The sequence below is a fragment of the Aphelocoma coerulescens genome, chromosome 3, assembly GCF_041296385.1.
Source record: "Aphelocoma coerulescens isolate FSJ_1873_10779 chromosome 3, UR_Acoe_1.0, whole genome shotgun sequence".
Lineage (NCBI taxonomy): Eukaryota > Metazoa > Chordata > Aves > Passeriformes > Corvidae > Aphelocoma > Aphelocoma coerulescens.
The window spans coordinates 88912359-88930640 of NC_091016.1; the positions used below are offsets into that span (position 1 = coordinate 88912359).

An 18282-nucleotide genomic window follows, 5' to 3' on the forward strand; every position below is an offset into this window, starting at 1 on the left:
ATTGTTATCTTTCAAAGACAACCTGTCTTTGTGTTCATGCTTAAATTTAACAGTATTAGATACAGAAAACCTGAAAGTTACATATATTTTGGGGGTTATCAACCTCTGTTAGCTTTCCCACTGTGGTGACCTGTAACACAGTTTGTTTAAATCAGGAAGCTGCACAGGAAAGAGCTGTGCTCTTCCCAGCAGCAGCTTTACAGTTCTTTGAACCTCTTCCCTCACCACCCTCCTTAAGCAAGAATGAGCTTTATGCAACTGCAAGGAAACCACTCAGCTACGCCGTGACACAGATCTCGAGACCGTGAGGCCTTTCCATGCGTGTCCCTAGCTGTCACCTCGGACTCCCGCACGCTCCCTGCTCTGCCCTCACTATGGAGGCCACTAAACGCACTTTGCCCCCGATTTCACATGCAGACAAGAGCCACGCGGACGTACATCCGCCGCCAGACCCGCTCGACACCTGCGGCAACAGGAGGCCGGGCGGGACTGTCGCCCCCTTTGTGTCCGCGCGTCCCAAAGGAGCCGGCCGACCCTTCCTCAGGGTCCCGCCGCGTCCTCCATCCACACCCCAGCCCGCACCCTCCCAGGGGGGATTTAAACCAGAACCCGGAAGCCTACCCTGCCGGCGCGGTGCACGCCGGGAGTTGTAGTCCCAGCTCCACAGTGGCCATCTGCCTTTGAGCGGCGGGGGCCGAGGCAGGGAAACCACGAGTCCCGTGAGCCTCCGCGGCGGGGGGGGGCTGGCGTTTGAACCGGCGGCGTTGTTGTTGACGCCATATTGCTGGTGCGGGGGTTACGGCCGGGAGCGCCATCGCCGCCGCCATCGCCGCCGCCCGGGCCCCGCCATCGCCATCGCTCCGCATCGGCCGCCCCGCACCGCGCACCTGGGACCGGCACCGCGCCCCTCGGCACTGCTCGCGCCCCGCCACCGGCCGCGGGCGGAATTTGTCCCGGCCAGGCAGGGCGGAGCGGGCGGGGAGAGCGGAGATCCAGCCGGACTGAGCCGGGGCTGCTGCTGCCGCTGCCGGGGCCGCTCCCTAGAGAGAGGCCGGCGGGGAGGCGGCGGAGGCGGCCCTGACGCAGCCGCCCCCTCCTTTCCCTTCCCTCCCCCCCAGCCCGCTCCAGACAGCGGGGAAGACGCCTCTGGGCAGGGCCGGCTGCTGCTGCCTCCACCGCTGCCCCTCACTCCGAGCCCCCTTGGCCGCTCCGCGCCATGGCTTGCGGCGCCACTTTGAAAAGGACTCTGGATTTCGACCCGCTGCTGAGCCCGGCGTCCCCGAAACGAAGGCGATGTGCGCCATTGTCAGCCCCGGCCTCAGCCGCCTCCTCCTCCTTCGCCGCCGCTGCCTCCTCCCCGCAGAAATACCTGCGCATGGAGCCCTCGCCCTTCGGAGAGGTGTCGTCCCGGCTCACCACAGGTGAGAGACGCGGCACCCCCTGTGCCCGGCAGCCGCCCCCCCCCCCCCGGGGGCACTTCAGCGGGGAGGGGGCCGGGAACGCGGTCGAGAAGCGGGGAGGAGGAAGAAGAGGGGAGGGTTGGGTGGGTCTGGCGTCCCCCTCCAGCCATTTTCTGCTGGGCTGTGCGACTGGCAGTGGCCAGGGCGATCCCTGCTCGGCTTGGCACCGAGAGACACAATAGAAATGGCCGTTTGCAGCAGGAGAGGAGGGGGAGGAGGAGGAGGAACGGGGAGGAAGAAGGGGGGGCGGGTTGAGCCGATGCGGGCGGGTGGCCATAGGAAAGGGGTCGGTGAAGGCGGGGGGGTGAGACTGGAGAAAGGGACCCGAGCGGCGGAAGGGGAGGATGGGGGTGCTGTTTGGGGGAAGTTCGATCCTAGGAAAGGAGGAGGCCGGCTTTTTTTTTTTTTTTCCTGTTCCGCGGGTGCCTGGATGTGGCAAGGAGAGCCGCAGGGGCGAGTCAAGCTGCGGAAACGCTGGGGCGGCAGGGGATGGGGGTGTGACCGAGGTGGGGCTGGGGTCGGGAGTGGGGGAGTCGATTCCTTCCTCGCAGTCATTATCGGTGGGTCGAGGCGGCGGCACCTCCTCCCGTCGCTCAGACATCAGGGGAGGGCGAGGGGGGCAGGGCGGGGAGGCTGGCCTGTCATCCATCACCCGCAAAACGCCAGTGGGAAAAGGCAAAAGCGGATAAAACAAAGGGGTAATCCCACTTCCCAGCCTCTTAATACGGGCCATCGTTCCGGCTAACCCATTTTGTGGTATCCTTAAAAGTTCTGTAGGAAAACCGAGCGTTAAGAGCGGTTGTGTACAAGGGTGAGAGTTGCCTTCAGGGCAAATAAAATGGAATCGGGCTCCTCGTCTGGGAGACGCGGGGCAAGAACGAAACCCTTTTACATTCTTAAGGTGCGAGAGATGAGTCAACCGGCGGCCCTAAAAGCTCGAGGTCTGCTTGTGTAATGGTTGTCAATTAAAAATCAACCGAGTTCTTTTTAGCAGCGAGTAGGGAGAGAAGAAAGGAACGAGTCTTGGCTGGGCACGCAGGATTGATTGGCCCGTGCTATGCTTAGTCCGGTGGGCAGTTTCGAGCAATGCACTCAGGGACGGTGCAGCTCGCGGCCATGAGCGGCTGTAGCGCCGAGGTATGGATGTATCCGTGTCCTTTGTGTGCAGGAAAAAAAAAAAGCCCTCTGCAGTTGTTGCAGCAGAATTCCTTCCGCTGTTGTGTTTGGTACTCCCTTTTGTAACAAAAGTTGGCTCCAGGTTACCAAGCACTAAGTTTGAATGTTCAAATTGCCATCTCCACGTAGGACAGTGCCTTGTTTCAATATTCTTAATTTGGAAAACTGCACCATAGAATACATTTTTTAACAGGTTTTAATCAAATAATAAAAAATTGATATGGAGGAAATACAGAGGGCATACAGAGTTAAATTTGGCATCAGTGCCTTGATATTTTTTTGAACCTCTAGGAAAGGATCTTGAATGAGTCAGCGGTCTGGGATGAGAGTTGTGATGGATGGCACTCCCTGGTACAGTGAGGCATTACGTGTACTTTGAAATAGATATTTAAAATCAGAATTAATTTGATTCTTAAAAAGGATAAGTGTTGCTTCTTTGCAGTGATTCCTTTTGGTTTCTTTGGGATTTGGAGAGCTTAGGTTATGAATTTTTAATATAGATATTGTCTGGTCAGTAAATATGTATTGCTGAAAGGAGACAAATCAATAAAATTTTCAGCAGAGTCAATCTACAGCAGTATTTGAAGTAATACCTAAGCTCCTACCCTGACCATTCTGAAGGGCTTAAAAACCAAAATGTTATTGAAATTGAGCAAACACAGGCCTCTTTATCGCCTGAGAAAACCAGAGGTTCAGGTGGCAATCCATGTGAAAAGGTGGTTTCTGTACAGACAAGGATGTATTTTATGTATAAAAAATTTCTATAATGAAGAGTGAAGCACAGTAAATCAAAATGTCTCTTACAGCACTTGAATGCTCCTAAGGAAAACTTGAAGCATTTATAAGTTGTGCACTTTTACATGGGTTTTGCTTAAAAGCTGCCTCTGTGGTTTCTGTTACAGAAAGAAAATCTTTATGCTGTGCTGTATAAATGCATCTGCTAATCAGCTTGTGTAGCTTTTACTTTAAATTGAATTTGGGGGTATTATGACATGGTGTGTATTTCATTTCGACCCTCAACTGAGCAAAGTAGAGCTCATCGTTTTATAGGGGTCTCTTGAAGGATTGTGTGTGAATCATCTAATTTTTGTAAATGTACATCTGACCTAATAGTTTGCAGTTTTTCTGGTAGTCACTTAGAAGAATCAGGTGGTTTATTCTAGAGTTCTGACTTAGGTTGGGGCCTAGTGTGCTGCAGAAAGATATCTTGCTTTCCATTGACTCTAAAATGAATTTACATGACTATTTCTGATGCAGATGTCTCCATTAGGGTCAGATAAATCTTGCTCTGTGTGTGAAAAGAATTCCAGTTCAATTTAAAAAGTGTTCCCAACTGAATCACCATTTTGTGTTAGTTTTTGTGTTGGGAAATTTATTAACAATAGCCAGAAGTTAGTTGATTTGACGTAGGCTTTTCTCAGCCTGTTACTGTAATGCTTAGATTTCCAGCACTTAAGAAGCATCTGTCTGAATTCTGTGTAATGAAAATTAGTGGTCATATGAAATCAGAGCTCTGGATATAAAGGACCTGATGCTTAGACTTGATTTTAAGTTCATGCTTAAACATTTTTCTTCTGCCTGATACTCTGACCTGGTAGTGTTTAACTTCACATGGTGGAGACCATATCAGCACCAGGACTTCTTACCACATCATTCATCATTTCAGAAATGAATTATCTGGAAGCAGAATACCAATTGATTGAGGGGTGTGCTGAGAACTTGAGAATACAGTGTGGTAGTCAGATGAGAAAACAGCTGTCTGTATGGAGTGATCATAGACAAATAACCAATGTCTGTTTGAGAGAGGGTAGGCTTATTCAAGATGAAATTTATCTCTCACAAGAGTGTTCTAATATTTTGTGGTTATTTGAACAGCTGTTAGGTCACTTCCAGTTTCTTGGTGAATTTGGCAGCCAAACTGTAATTGTGGCTTTACAGTCTACTTTCTATGGAATTGTGCTTACTGGCTTGAGTATACTCGTGCGTATGTTTGCTAATTTTTGAATAGCATTATTTGCATGTAGAATGATGTTTTTAAAACTGCGTTCACTGTAAGCAGTGCAGAACACGCCTGCCTGGTGTAAAACTGGTTTAGTTTTGAAACAGTGGCTCCTCTTAAAAATATTTCTACTGATTGAATACTACAGATGAGTTTTAGTTTCACGTAAGTTCTACCTATAAATGAGACTGTTCTATGTAACCAGAATAACTGCACCTGGGTCTGGATGCTGCCTGCGTGTTATGCATACACTTGTTGGGTTTCTTCTGAAGTCCAAAAGGTGCTTTTCTGTTTCAAAGCTGTTAAATGAATTCAAGGGTGAAAGGAGAAGGCAGTGGCAATATTATTTCTCTATTCTCCACTGGATGTTTTGGAATCATTGTTTGCAGTTTTTACCCTGATGACAGGTTGTTTGCAAGTGGGAAAAAAAAAAGAAAACTACACTTAAATTTTTTAAATTCAAAGGCAGGTGAGTTATTGAAAGCCTGCATGTCTGAATCTTTCTAAGATTGAAGCTACGGTGGGAAATAGTGGTTGAAAGAGATGGGAGGACAGAAGGGAGAAATAATGTTGATTTTAGGGATTTAAATCTCCTAATTCCTGGTACATAGAGACTCTGAAGACAAACTGAGATCAGTAGCTTTTTTTTTCACACTCCATCCAAAATCAGAGGTTAACTTGTAAGAACTTTATGCAATCAAAAAGAATGTTGTATTTAAAAAGAGTTAATGAAATCACTTAAAAATCCACAGACTTTAGGACATGCAGTTTTTTCTCCATCTGAAACATTCATCTGCCTCAACACTTCCCCAGCAACTAACTAATGTTGCAAACCAAAAACCCTAGTGGGTGGAGCTGTTGAGAATAGGCCTCTTATGAGGGACTCTACAAAACAGAAGGTAGATAAATTTGCCTTTAATAGGTCCTTTTTCTTTCACAGAAGAGTCTGGAAAAAGATTTATCTAATTGACACAGTTTTTCAAAGTTAATGCAAGAAAATGTCTTTGACCTTTTTGTATAGAAAGAACTGTTAGTTTTCCTTATGGGCTGTCCTCCTATGACCTTTGAGTTGCCCTCTTGAGCAAACTGAACTACTTCTGTCTGAAACTTGGTCAGGCAATGGCCAAGCATAGGTTTGGCTTTTAAATGAACAGATCCAGTGGCTTTGGAATGTGACATATTAGTAGAGCTGCATCTCTTTCTCCCTAATTTCTGTTTTGTTAGCTTATCCACATGTGTATTTATTGCTAAATTATCTTGGTGAGATGCCAGGTTTCTCATTGTGCTCCAGTTTTGCAGAAATCATTAGGATTTTACAAAACAAAACATTCCCACCCCTTAAAAGAAGTCACATAATAGCTGCATCTGGACTTCATAATTTAATTTATATGAGAAATATTGTATAGATGCCTGTGGTGTCTATAAGTTGAATACCCTTGGTTGTAGATGTCATAAAATGTTGAAGAAGTTTTTTTTTTGTTTTAATGGCAAGTCTGATAAATGCAATGTGACAATTTTTTATGTGAAGGGAAAGATCTAATTGCTGTGCCTAATACATTTTGCATTGCTTGATTTATTTTTCATTCCTCAGTCCCTTGATCAGGAGAACTGGGACTTCCTGAAATAACACATTTGCAGAATTAGCTAATACGTATGTGAGCATCCAGCCTGTGGGAGAACCAGAACTTTTGTCAGCCTGGAACCTGGAGTAATTGGGTCTCATGAGGTGGCCTGCTCTGTGCCCCAGTCCATGGCAAGCTGCTTCTGTTTGTGCTGTAGCTATAGCCAGTGGCTGTGAGGTGTCAGCATGTACCCATTCTCAGTGTTTTTTCTTGGGCTTAGAGCATGCTCCTCTGAGGGGGAGCATGGTTTCCAAGAGTATACCTTGTTTTACTAACGTTTTAACATGCCTGATTAAAAAGTTTAAGTGGAGTGGTTGATATCTGAGACCAAAGCAAGAGGGTAAGAGTTGTTTTAATTTATGTCTGCCAGGGTTCTCTAGTTAAGTAGAAAAAAACCCCCTGAGGAATACCTTTACCCATTGCTGTGCTGTAGTGCTGCCTTTAGGGGAAACTGGCATCTTAAAATTAACGTTGTCTGTCAGTAGTCGGGTGGGGAGACCAACAGTAGGAGTATGGTAACATCATTCAACATCAGTGTTGAATAAGGGTGAAGGCCTAATGGAAATATTGTATGTTAGTTTGAACTAGGATAGTGGAGCAGTTTTGCTTTAACAGAACTGAAATCCCTAAAGATGTATGCCATTGACATCAGGATAGTATCTAATGGATTACTTAGAAGAAATCTCAGGCATGGTTCAAGTTTGAATGCATATGTTGAATGGTGACATTGCAAACTGAAACCTGAGCTAAAGGTTCCATTTCGGGCCAGGAAGACTGCTAGTCTGATTTCAGCACGTTGAGTCACCTTCCTGTGTGTTTTGCTGAATTTTCCTTTAGCTAAATGAGAGAAGCCAGGAACTGTGATGAGAGATTGATAGTTTAAAAATCAAGCTCAAAGAAGAAAATCCTTCAGGTGAAACAATCAGCACCTTCATAGTTGATAAGCAGTTATTAAAATGGAGAAAATAATTGTTTGCTGTGTTACTTTTTAAAATTAAACTGCTGTTTTCCTTTGTACATAATTTCTAGGTAATTACAGGTCCGGATGATGCAATTAGATGGCAGAATTTTGAAAAAGATTAACTTCTTATCATGAATTAAAGGAAGTAGGAAGACTACATCATTCCTTGGAAATGAATATTTGGCTTTGTAATCCGTTAGTGTGACAATCATTTCACATACCAAACTTGAACTCTAATTTGCTGTGTTCATATCTCATCCTCTCTTCATTTGGAAATCTTCCTTCTCCAGACAGCATCTCAAGTTCTGAAAGACCTTAATGCAAACTTTAATGAGCCTATGTACTGAACTTTATGCTCTCAGTACAGAGCTCTGAATAAAAAAAAAAGAGTATCCGTGCATTTCATTATATTCAGGTATATTTGACTGAATCCCTGATGCCTTTGGTGGTTATGGTGAGACAATAGCAGTTTTTGCTTGTCATTCTTTATCTTAGCCTTGAACCTGAAAGAGAAGGGGGCATAACAGAGACTCTTGTGTAGCTGGTGGAGATTCAGTCATGTTGAATTTGAAATGCCATTTATGAAGTACTGATTCATTTTGGTGTGTTAGCAGTGTAGCTTTTTCTTGCTGCTACACCAGATTAAGAAGGTCTGATTTTCACTTTTAGCACCTCTGCTTGGTATTTCCTGTTAAATAGCTCTGTGCCTTCAGAGGCATCTCTAACCAGTAGGAAACACTGAGCACAGTGAAATTGAGAATAGGCCACAGTGATGTGTATTTCATCATATTAAATATATTTCTTTTGTCGTCTCAGATCAAATCGTTGTCTGATGTACAATATCTGATTTGAACTTCAGCATATGTTCAAGATGGATGAAAGCTTTTATTTAAAATATGTAATAAGTTGTAATATATGTGATTCAAGTTCTCACTTAAATTTTTATAGTCTTAGAGAAACTCACAGACTAAATTTTGTTTAATGAGTGAGTTTTTATATATAAAATAATTTGTTAATTAAAGTGCATGTCATCGTTTTAAAGGACAGTTTGGTCCTCCACACTGAGGAGCACATAAAAAAACTGTCCTGTGTTTGACACCAGTTCTGTGCACGCTTTAATTCAGTTATGCACTGCAGAGAAAATAGTCAGAACTAATTGGGAGCAAGAGAAGTTAAAAAACTGAACTTGAAAAAGCAGGAAGGTCTTGTGGAAGCAATACTAGGTTGGATCTACTAATTCTAAGCTTTGTTTAACTGGGTCAGAGTTTTAAAAGTCTTTACAGTTAGATGTCTGCCATATAGGAGGTGTTCAGAAGTTGTCTGGTTTGCACTACCTTAATATTTCATGGCTTCCTGCAAGTGCTGAGATGCTCTAAAAGTATTTTTGTGGAATTACGAAACAGAACTGTAAGTAGTGGAAGTAACTTGGTGCATTTAAGCAGTTTTTCTACTGTACTAGATTATTTTAATTTGGCATTCAGATTTTCATTTAGAATGAATCATAAGTATTCACAGGCTTACATTTCACTTCACAGTGAAGTAGTTTTTGTTTTAAGTCTTAAGATTTTATGGTACTGTAAGTTAATGTTTACTTAGTCTTTGCTGATACAAAAATGTGCCTGCTTTATTTGAAGCATTCCTGGTCTGATCGTTCATGTGAGAAGTCATTGAAAGTTTGGTGCTATGTTAAACTTGTGTTTCTTGACTGGTAATCTCTATTTTATAACTGGTGGAAATTGAGAAGCATGAGATGAGTCATTTTCAGTCTCCTTGCCTGCTATCAGCAAGGTACTGGGTACATCTTATAGTCCAGTCCTCTGTGCTGAGGCAATAGTGCCTTAAGTCTTCTAAGTTATTCCGAACAGAGGAATACCATTTACCAAACCAGGTTCTGGACATGCTATTCAAGTGTTTAGTCAGTGCTTAACGGTTCAGGCTTTTTTCTTCTGGTTGCTGTTTGCAATGTAGGCAGTGTCATGTTTAAATAGTCTCTTCCTTTAGCCCACTTTGCTTAGTTCTGTACCTTTAGCTGAAGTCACAGTAATGCAAACTGTCAAACTGATTTTGTTAGGATGGGGATCTCCCAATATCTGTCAGTAGTGCTTCTTTAGATTTGTGATTTTGGCAGCAAGATTTGAAGGTGGCAGTTTAAAAAGTGTTGCCAAATTAGAAGTAGATTAAATTGCTGTGATATCATTGAGACTTCCTTGTCCATAATTCAGTGTAATTTGGAATAGAATCATGTATCTTTGGTGCACAAATCTTAATTTTCTATTCTAGTTGTTACTGTTTTCCCAAAGTCCACACCTGATTTTTCTCCCTCCTCTCCCTGTTGCCCACACACCTGATTTTTCTCCCTCCTCTCCCTGTTTCCCACACACACGCCCCGTTGCTTTTGCTCCTTCTATTCTGGCTGGTATTTTAACATTTCTTCTAAATTATTGCTTGTTTAATTTCCAGGGGTTGTTAGGACTGGAGGAAACATGGCATATGATTGTTGATTTAACTCTTGCAGTTTTATCATTTGACCAGAGTCTGTTTACTTTTTTTGTCCTTAATGCTTTTGGTGGTTAATGTGGTTTGAGAATGTTTCTGCAAAAAGTTACAAGAAAGAACTGTAGAAAATATTTTTATCCAAGTTGTTACACCTGAAATTTAGCTGATGTTTTTGCGGTTCACATGGAGTTCGGAAAGTATATCCAGGACAGAGTAGTCATAGTGAAGGATGATCATGGTCTGTTATGTTCTTCTGTTAATACAAATGCTGTGTGAATATGTGCAGTAATGTTTTTCATAGTGTGAGCATGCGTTAGGACAGATGTGATCCTGTGAGCTAATTTGGTTCCCATTCAGAATTATTCAGTATCACTGCAGCCAGAACAGCACTTGATTTTGAGGAGAAGTATTGTTCTACCACCATAATGCCATTGAAGATAAATACTGTTCGGCTGTTCTGTGACTGATGTGTGTGTGCACATGACAAACTCTACATGGGATTCTGTTTAATTTTGGAAGCCTGACTGCATCTTGGTTTAGCATGATTTATGTACTTTTGTACCATACTGGAGTGCATCTTGTCCTACAGAAGGTATGAATCTTCCATCCCCTCTGAGTATTTCCTTCCCTCCTCCCCCCCAGCCCCCCACCACTTTCTGGTGGTTCCTTCTCTTAATTTACCTGCTGTGCTTTTTTATTACATCTTCTGCATTTGCTGCTTCTTTGAACCATATTACTGACATCCCAGTAGAGAGTTAAACATTGTACAACTGCAGGCATGGGACTGGAAAGGTATTAAGTCCTTAATCAATGGACAAAATCGAAGAAGCTCCTTTGCTGACGCTCCTGTTGACTGGAAACAGTTTTCTCTCTTTTCATGAATTGGAAATCTCTAGATTGACTCATGGAATTGAACCATGACAGTATTTAAACATCTGAACTGGGTGAGAATTGTTAAGGGTTTGCTTCCACTTGGTCTAGCAGAGGCTTCAGCCACTGACTGAAGAAGGTGGTAGCTGAAGTTACCTGCATCACATGGTTCCTTACTAGAAAATGTTCAGATACGGAACTTCAGTAGCCTACGGATTACAGACATGAAAGTTGGTTTACATTTTCATGGTATTGGCAAAATGAGAACCAGAAACAGGAAGGTTCTGAGTGGAGTCCTTTGTAACTCTGACATGATCCCATGAATTTGTACGTACCTGAGTTTTGGAAAGCTGTCTTTGGTAAAAAGTCCAGCAGTCTAAGTGGAAGCCAATCCTGCAGGTGATTTTTTTTTAAATGCTTCTGAGCATTAAGAGTTTCATAAAGGATGAGAATCTTTGGAAATTTCTTTATGGGAAGGTCTCATGTAAAAAATGGAAAATTACTTTTTTTTTTCTTGAATATTTTACATTGCCAGAGGATATGGAGTTAGGCCACTGATGCACCTGAGAGCCATTTGGTATGTGGAATTTCAGAGAGAATGCACACAGGATTGGTAGTTCTGTTGCAAGGATTAGTTTTTCCTTTATGATTTTACAATGGAGATGAGATTATTAAAATAATTTCCTGTACTTTATTCATTGCAATCAAAAGCTGCACTACATATTGCCATACTGCTTTAAAAAAGACTGTTGATCCATCCACTGTATTTATTTGGATTAATTTGAGGCTGTCAGAAATGTTCTGGAAAGCTTTAGTATTTTGTCAGCTTCCAGTTCTTTGATATTTTAAGCAGTAGGCACTTAATGCATATTGCCTAAATTGTGTTTTCCTCTTCAGTGTGCTGCCTGTAGGCCACTCAACCTACAGAGAGGAATGGTAATTCATGTGGATGTTTTATTCTGGAGTCTCCTGTTACTGTTAACTGCATGAGTGATAAATGCTGTGTGTGGGTGAAAGATTAAATTGCAGATTAAATAAATGAAGCGAAGATAATTAATACCAGTAGAATTTTACAGCCAAGTTTTTATCTATGTGTATTCCTAAATTTTAGGATGCTGAGTTTTTATTGTTAGCAGTACTCTGGTGCCAATACTTGACCTTAACTAAGAACACTTTTGCTAGTGTTCTCCTGGTGAAAACAGTCTGGGTTACCTTTCTTTTAATTAGTTTAATTGTTTTATGTCTTAGATAAAACATTGTGGGTTTTGCAGGTCATTTTTTAAGGGTCTGTATGTCTTTTATCATCTGTTACTTATATACAGCATTTGGTGTTTGAGTGGAAATCAAGCAAAATGGTGAAATGTAAAGATGATTCTTTTAGGGTTTTTTTCTTTTTTTTTTTTAGAACAAATTCTGTACAACATAAAACAGGAGTACAAACGCATGCAGAAGAGAAGACATTTAGAAAATAGCTTCCAGCAGACAGATCCTTGTTGTTCTACTGATGCACAGCCACATGCATTTCTCCCTACTGGACCAGCTTTGCCAGGTACCCAGATAATTCTGTGTAATTTTCATATGTTTTCTTAGACTCTGCTTGTGTAAACATTTTTTTCTAGTTACTTGGTGTTTTATGGCACCTTCTCACCAGTTACTGTTGGTTTTTTGGCCATAAATTGTGTGTAATTCTGCTATATTCTGTTATTTTGTCAGATTCCATTGGAGTAAATAGTTTTACCCCTTGGTTACTTTTTTGGCAATAATAGCATTGGTCTGGAAGATGGTAGCTTTTCATTTTAAGAATTGGTAGGACAGAAAGCTGGCATTGTTTTCAGGAGACCATCCTGTCTGCTCTGTCGCTGATACTGTAATAGGCTTTTGCAAAGCATCTGTCTTTGCACCAATACACTGTAATACTGTACTGTAATTTTTATATAAAATAGAAGCTTAAATTTGTACATGGACACTGCCATGTAAATGGTGTTTGCATTGTTTGTGTAACGCTTGGGGTTTTGATAGCTGTACTTGTTGTCCATTGCAGATGTCTTCCTTTTGAGCATCCAGTTCTGCTTCAGTAGTGATTAGGAGGATCAAACAGCAGAGAAAGTCTTCTTCAAATGTTTTGTAAAGTTCCTTTAATGTGGAAGGTGTGAAAAAACTGATTATAAAAAACTAGTTCTGATCTATTTGTAATTGTAAATTGGTATGCCCAAATATTTAATCTTAGGTACTTCATCTGCAGCATCATCACCATTGAAAAAAGAACAGCCCCTGTTTACTCTCAGACAAGTTGGAATGATCTGTGAACGTTTGCTGAAAGAACGTGAAGAGAAAATCCGTGAAGAGTATGAAGAAATTTTGACCACAAAACTTGCAGGTATCTTACAGTTCAGAATAATATGTCAGAGTGAGTTTGAAAGCCTAAAACTTCTCTTATTTTTGTTACAGTGTATGTTTTTTTCTGACCTAGTCTGATGAAGGAATGGGGTTGCATACATGACAGAAAAGATGACGTTTATTCCCTTTGATGGGTTTTTTCCTTCTGTGCTGCTTTGGATAGAAACTATGACTCCTAGCTGTTACTAGTCAGTGCAGACAGTGGTTTTATTTCAGTTAGAACTTTCTCTTGCTATTGTGTCTGAATTGGTAGCTTCCTCTTTTTTTCTTTTTTTTTTCTTATTTTTTTCTTTTTTTTTTTTTTTTTCCTTCCAGAAAGACTGCCTTTAGAGCTCTTTTTGAAGGACTGTTTTTTTGTCTTGTTTTTTTTCCTGCTTGGGAACTGACTTCCTTTTTCTGGAATCTGGCAAGATGACAGTAGCTAAGTTTTCCCTCTCTCTTCCCAGTACTTACCATTACACTGGTGCCAGCAGTGTTTGGTATCTGCTTGAGAGTCAGTTCAACTGCTTTTCTGATGCTCCATGTTGAATTCTTGTATTTCACAATTCAGCTGAAATTCTTGGCACCTGATGCCAACTTATCTTTCCATAAGGATCATGCTAATGTCAGCATTGTAAATATGACCTTTCTTCAGTTTTTGAGGTCTTTTACTTCTAAGCCTCTTGTTCGCATTTGAGCACCTAAATTCTTGTGCATTCAGAGTTAGGTGCTTTCACAATTTTCACAATTTCACTATTTGGAGTCTAATTTAATGTTCAGTGTGATGATAATAAAAATCTGAGCACACTGTTCTGCAGCATTGGTTTTGAGTACCTACTGCTGTTCTGCTTCCCTCCTGCAAACACATCAGAATTAAAGTTGGCAGGTCTCTTCAGGTGTGGGAATAAAACCTTTACAGGCACGCACATGTGTAATGTCACCAGGCTTGTGGGTTGCTTGTGATAGTATTGTCTCTTGCACCCGAGATTCTGTTCATGTTCTGCACTTGCTGATCTGCCATTTCTGTGTAAGAAATTGCTATAGTTCTATGTCCCTCTTAAATCTACATCTATTTAAAACTATAACTAGAGCCATGAATACTTCTGCTTTGGGCCTGGTGTTCCATTTCAGTGTTTTTCTTTTTAATCTGCTTCAGCCTGATGAATTAGGACTCCATAGAACTTTTTTCTCCTAATTTATGTATATTAGGAATTGGGTCATTTCTAGTATTTTCTTAAATGGCATTTCATTTAGCAGGCATCATAACCATTTGAAGACCAGATAGATTTACATTTGTTCCAGACACTTTTGGAGTACAAGCTACAGACCGGAAGCCCCTCTGTCAAGTTCCTTACATGTGCACTGTCTTTCAGTCCCAAAGGGAGCACTGTTGGGTTTGTTTTTGGGAAAAGGAGGGGATTGAATTCTATCTGGGGAGTTGTGGTTTAGTGAGATGATTTAGGTTTACTTGTTCTTACCATGGTGCTCACCAAAAGAGCAATTAGGAAGATCATGTTACTGCATCACATATATTAAGCCAGTAATACATTTTCAACATTATATGGAAATTTAGAAAGAGAGACTGACAAAAGAATTTAGAAATTCCTCACGTAGAAGGCCAGTTATGATTGTGTGCTGACAGAATGGTTATATCCCTTTCTAAACTTTGTGCAGTAAGGTGATACTCTTTCTTACGAAAGTGAAGTCAAAGGAAATGTAACTGGAAATTCCATAATAAATCTCAATTGAATAGCTTCTTTCAAATGACTTAATGTTTGCATCTTGGATATTTTCTGAATCAGAGTTGTCATGTAGGTAGTTAGCCAGATACTGCCTATTCTTTCCTTCTTCCATGTTCTTTGTGAGCAAAGTTGCTTTTCATGCAGAATAAATGTGGGGTAAATGGAAAACTCAGATCATTGTAATGCCTTGATTTCTCTTTCTGCCTCTGTTACCTGAAACTGCTGTGTTAGCACAAACGTGGTTTTGGAAGCACCTTAGCGAAACACTAGCTTGAAAAGTTTTAAAGAATCTGTGAAAAACAGCCTTTTATAGTATTGTAATTCTATTTGTGTTCATGTCATTTAGCCACCTGACTTAAAATAGTTAGGATGTATATGATACAGTGATGTAAATATTTGTGCAGTGTTCACTTAAATTTTCAAGTAGTTCACTATAGGCTGCTCCTACCTTTGGATTGCTTAACTTCTGAATCTGAATGTCACAAGAAAGGGACTTTTTAGTAACTGGATTTTTAAATATTTGCCAAGCCATAGTTCTAACAAGGATGATGTTACAAAGCAGCTGTGTATGTTGACTACCACCTTTAAAAAAGAACATCTGCAAGTTCAGTTTTGGCCTCTAATACATACTTTTAGGAAAAGTTCCAGTTGCTGTTATTTTTTGAAATGGTTTCAGGGCACTAGATCCTTCAGTCTGCTCTTTGTGTTTTTTTGTTGTTTGGCTGAAGTCCTTGCATGGCTGCTGAAAAGCCGCTGGTCAGAACTGCAGTGAAACAGGTCCTGCTTGTGGGCAGAGGGGAGCTGGCTGCCATGATCCCACGCCCCCTTGGTCAGGGATGAATGTCCTCAGATCTTTGGGTCCGCTCCGTACTTTGGGCTGCTGCTGCTGCACTACTTGCTGATTACTGATACCCTGTTTACTTCAAAGGTGAAGCTCATCCCTGCAAGAGGATGGGGACTTTATTGGGGCAAACCTGTGGGACTAGGAACTACTACAAATCTAACTGCATTTTTGGTTGAAGATTGCCTTCTTTGACCTTGCCCTTTTCTCAGAACACCCCACATTGCTGCACATGTATTTTTCCACAAGGGAGGAAGGGGAATGGAGAGGAGCGGCATCTGGTAGATATTACTCTCCTTGTTCAATTTCCTAATTCTGAAAGGTGATATCCTGCTGATGAGTGCAGTATTAAAACTGAATAAAATATTGTGAATGTATTTGTATGTATGTGTGTATAGAAAGAGTAACCTTTCTGGGAAGTAACAGTGCTTAGTTCAAAGCCAAGTATGTTTCATATCAAAATTTCATTTCAGATGACACAGTAACTGTTTTCATGCAGTCCACAGTCAACTGTATGTCTCCCATAGTAGCTACTTTTGTGATTGGAATTACTCAAAAGTTAGTCACTTAGCATTTCATCCTTTCAGTTTCTTGTTTGCTTTTGATTTTCTGGTGGTCATGAAAAAGATTTTCTAACTCTGTAGCAAATCCCTTTCCTGTACTGTTGTGTTTCCATTTCATTAAATTAATTTTGTTACATCTGGTAGTGATAGGAGCAGACAGATTATGTTTCCAACCCTAGCACTGGCCTCTCTGCCATGTTTTCCTTAACTACTCTGTCTCCATTATGGATCTGTAAAATGGGCACACTTCATTTCTTCAAAACACAGTGTGTGATACTCAGCAGGTGTGAGGTATACTGAGGTCTTTGTTATGTGCAGCATAATTCTCTTGGAGTTTATTGCTATCTTTCTCATTCACAGAAGTTTGTAAGGGAAAGTCTTTTAATTAAGGGGACATTTGCTGAATTGTTCTGGAGGATAAAAAAGAAACGGCAGCTATGAACTGTATAAAGTTACTTAAAACTACTGCTAGTCGGGGGTGTGTTTAACTTGTATGATTTCTGTGTATAAAAATTAGCCCTGAGTATTTTTCAGCTTGAGTTAAACTCAATACTCACACTTGTAATGCTTCATCCTTGCAGAACAATATGACGCATTTGTGAAGTTCACGCATGATCAGATCATGCGACGATATGGAGAACAGCCTGCCAGCTGTGAGTATCTATTTCTTCTGATCCCTGTAGTAGCATTGAATTACCAAGTGTTCAATAATTTAAATGGCCATTGTTTGCTGTTAAGCTGCTAGGCCCCAAGGTAAAATACTTGAAATTGATAATACGGAATATTGAGGTTGAAAGGAACGTGTGAGAGACAACGCAGCTTGTGTTTAAAACATCTAGAACTGTTTTCCCACAGCACGCTGGGGTTTTCATTTTGAAACCAGTTCTGATACTACCATAGCAGGTTTGCACAGAGCTGACATTTGTTACCTCCGTCACTAACTCTTTATTTTTTCTCTTTCCAGATGTTTCATGAATCACACTTTCTGCATATGTGGGCTGCCCTATACACCCTGATTTATTGTTGCAAGCTATCCCAGTAAAGACTTGCAGCAATGCCATATTTTTCCCCCCTGTGAACACAGGTTATTTCAAGCTTTTGTCAGTGGCAACCACTCTTATGCAGCAACTGGTTTTGGAGTGCTCCCTGATGTCAGTACCACCTGGATGTGGACCTTTGCTACCTGTAATAATACCAGTGGCCTCATTTGCTGTATCATTACGATTTGGCTTCTTATGTTAATAAGTTTGAAAAAGTAAAGGATTAAAGCTGGTGTTCTAGAAGTTGCCCTTCACTGGTTGTGTAAATAAAAATGTAGAATGACACTTCTGACTGAAGTTAGTGTGGTTTTCATAACTGTGCACTACAACAAAGCTGTAATCACAGTTAAATTAGAATGTAATCCCAGGACAATTTTAAGCAAATAGCCCACAGTACTGCCTGTGAAATAGTGAAGGAGGGCATTTCTGTATTCCATGACTTTTTTGGGGGTTAAGAATGGGTTTATATGATTTCTCATTTTTGTAGTTTTTATTTATTCTATCAGTCTTTAACAAATGTTTATTGCTGCAATTTTTCAGTGTATCATTGTTTTACTGCCCTTGTAGTACTGGAATTTAGTTGGAAGAATAAAACATTTACTTCTAATCTGTTTGTTTTTAATATGCAGGTGGAACTTTTGCTGTGTATGAATAAACTTAAATCTGAGTGTTTAAATGAAAACTTTATTTACTAGCAATAGTGGGTGGGTCAGTTTAAGATGAGGAGAAGAAGGTGAATGAAAATCTCAGGTCATTCTTCAGAGGCAGAGAAATCTTCCTTAGATCAGCTGTATTGTTTTGTGTTGAGGAAGTAACGTTTGGTACAGAATGGACTGAAACTGGTGATGTAACTTGCAGCTGACTCAAACAGCAGCTGCACTTGCCTTCCTTCAGATTTCAATGACACATTTAAAGGAAATCTGTTCATGAGATAGGACATGGACCTGCTCTGAAGCTGGAACAGTGTAGGTACTGCAAGAGCTGAAGGTGTGTAAATGTCTGTTATGGGCTGAGGCGCTTGCTGGATGCATTCAGCTCTAATGGTGCTGGCTGCTCCTGTCTCGGCAGTGCTGAGTCTCTGGATCACTGCAAAGTTCCTACATGGCAAGTCCAGATCTTGTGTGTTGTGGGGTGGA

At 41.3% G+C, this 18282-nt stretch overlaps 1 protein-coding gene across 4 annotated transcripts; it reads left to right on the forward strand.

The window, feature by feature from the left end:
• The first annotated feature begins 780 nt into the window (after nucleotides 1-780).
• AKIRIN2 (akirin 2) lies at nucleotides 781-17768 on the forward strand. 4 transcript variants are annotated; one of them, XM_069011180.1, is made up of 5 exons: nucleotides 798-1421; nucleotides 11990-12133; nucleotides 12827-12961; nucleotides 16688-16759; nucleotides 17071-17768. In XM_069011180.1, the coding sequence occupies exons 1-5, from the start codon at nucleotides 1217-1219 to the stop codon at nucleotides 17079-17081; spliced, it is 567 nt and encodes a 188-aa protein (XP_068867281.1). In that variant the 5' UTR covers nucleotides 798-1216; the 3' UTR covers nucleotides 17082-17768. The 4 variants fall into 4 exon arrangements, with proteins under 4 accessions (XP_068867279.1, XP_068867278.1, XP_068867281.1 ...); XM_069011179.1 differs by having other exon boundaries at nucleotides 805-1421; nucleotides 12812-12961; XM_069011178.1 differs by lacking the exons at nucleotides 16688-16759; nucleotides 17071-17768 and adding an exon at nucleotides 15631-15804 and having other exon boundaries at nucleotides 781-1421; nucleotides 12827-12991.
• The last annotated feature ends 514 nt before the right edge of the window (nucleotides 17769-18282 follow it).

Coding starts and splice junctions, on each gene's coding strand:
- AKIRIN2 (XM_069011177.1), top strand. CDS start 1,217: ATGGCTTGCGGCGCCACTTTGAAAAGGACTCTGGATTTCGACCCGCTG. Junction 1,422..11,989: donor GTCGTCCCGGCTCACCACAG/GTGAGAGACGCG, acceptor TTTTTTTTTTAG/AACAAATTCTGTACAACATA. Junction 12,992..15,630: donor GTTCAGAATAATATGTCAGA/GTGAGTTTGAAA, acceptor TTTACTTCAAAG/GTGAAGCTCATCCCTGCAAG.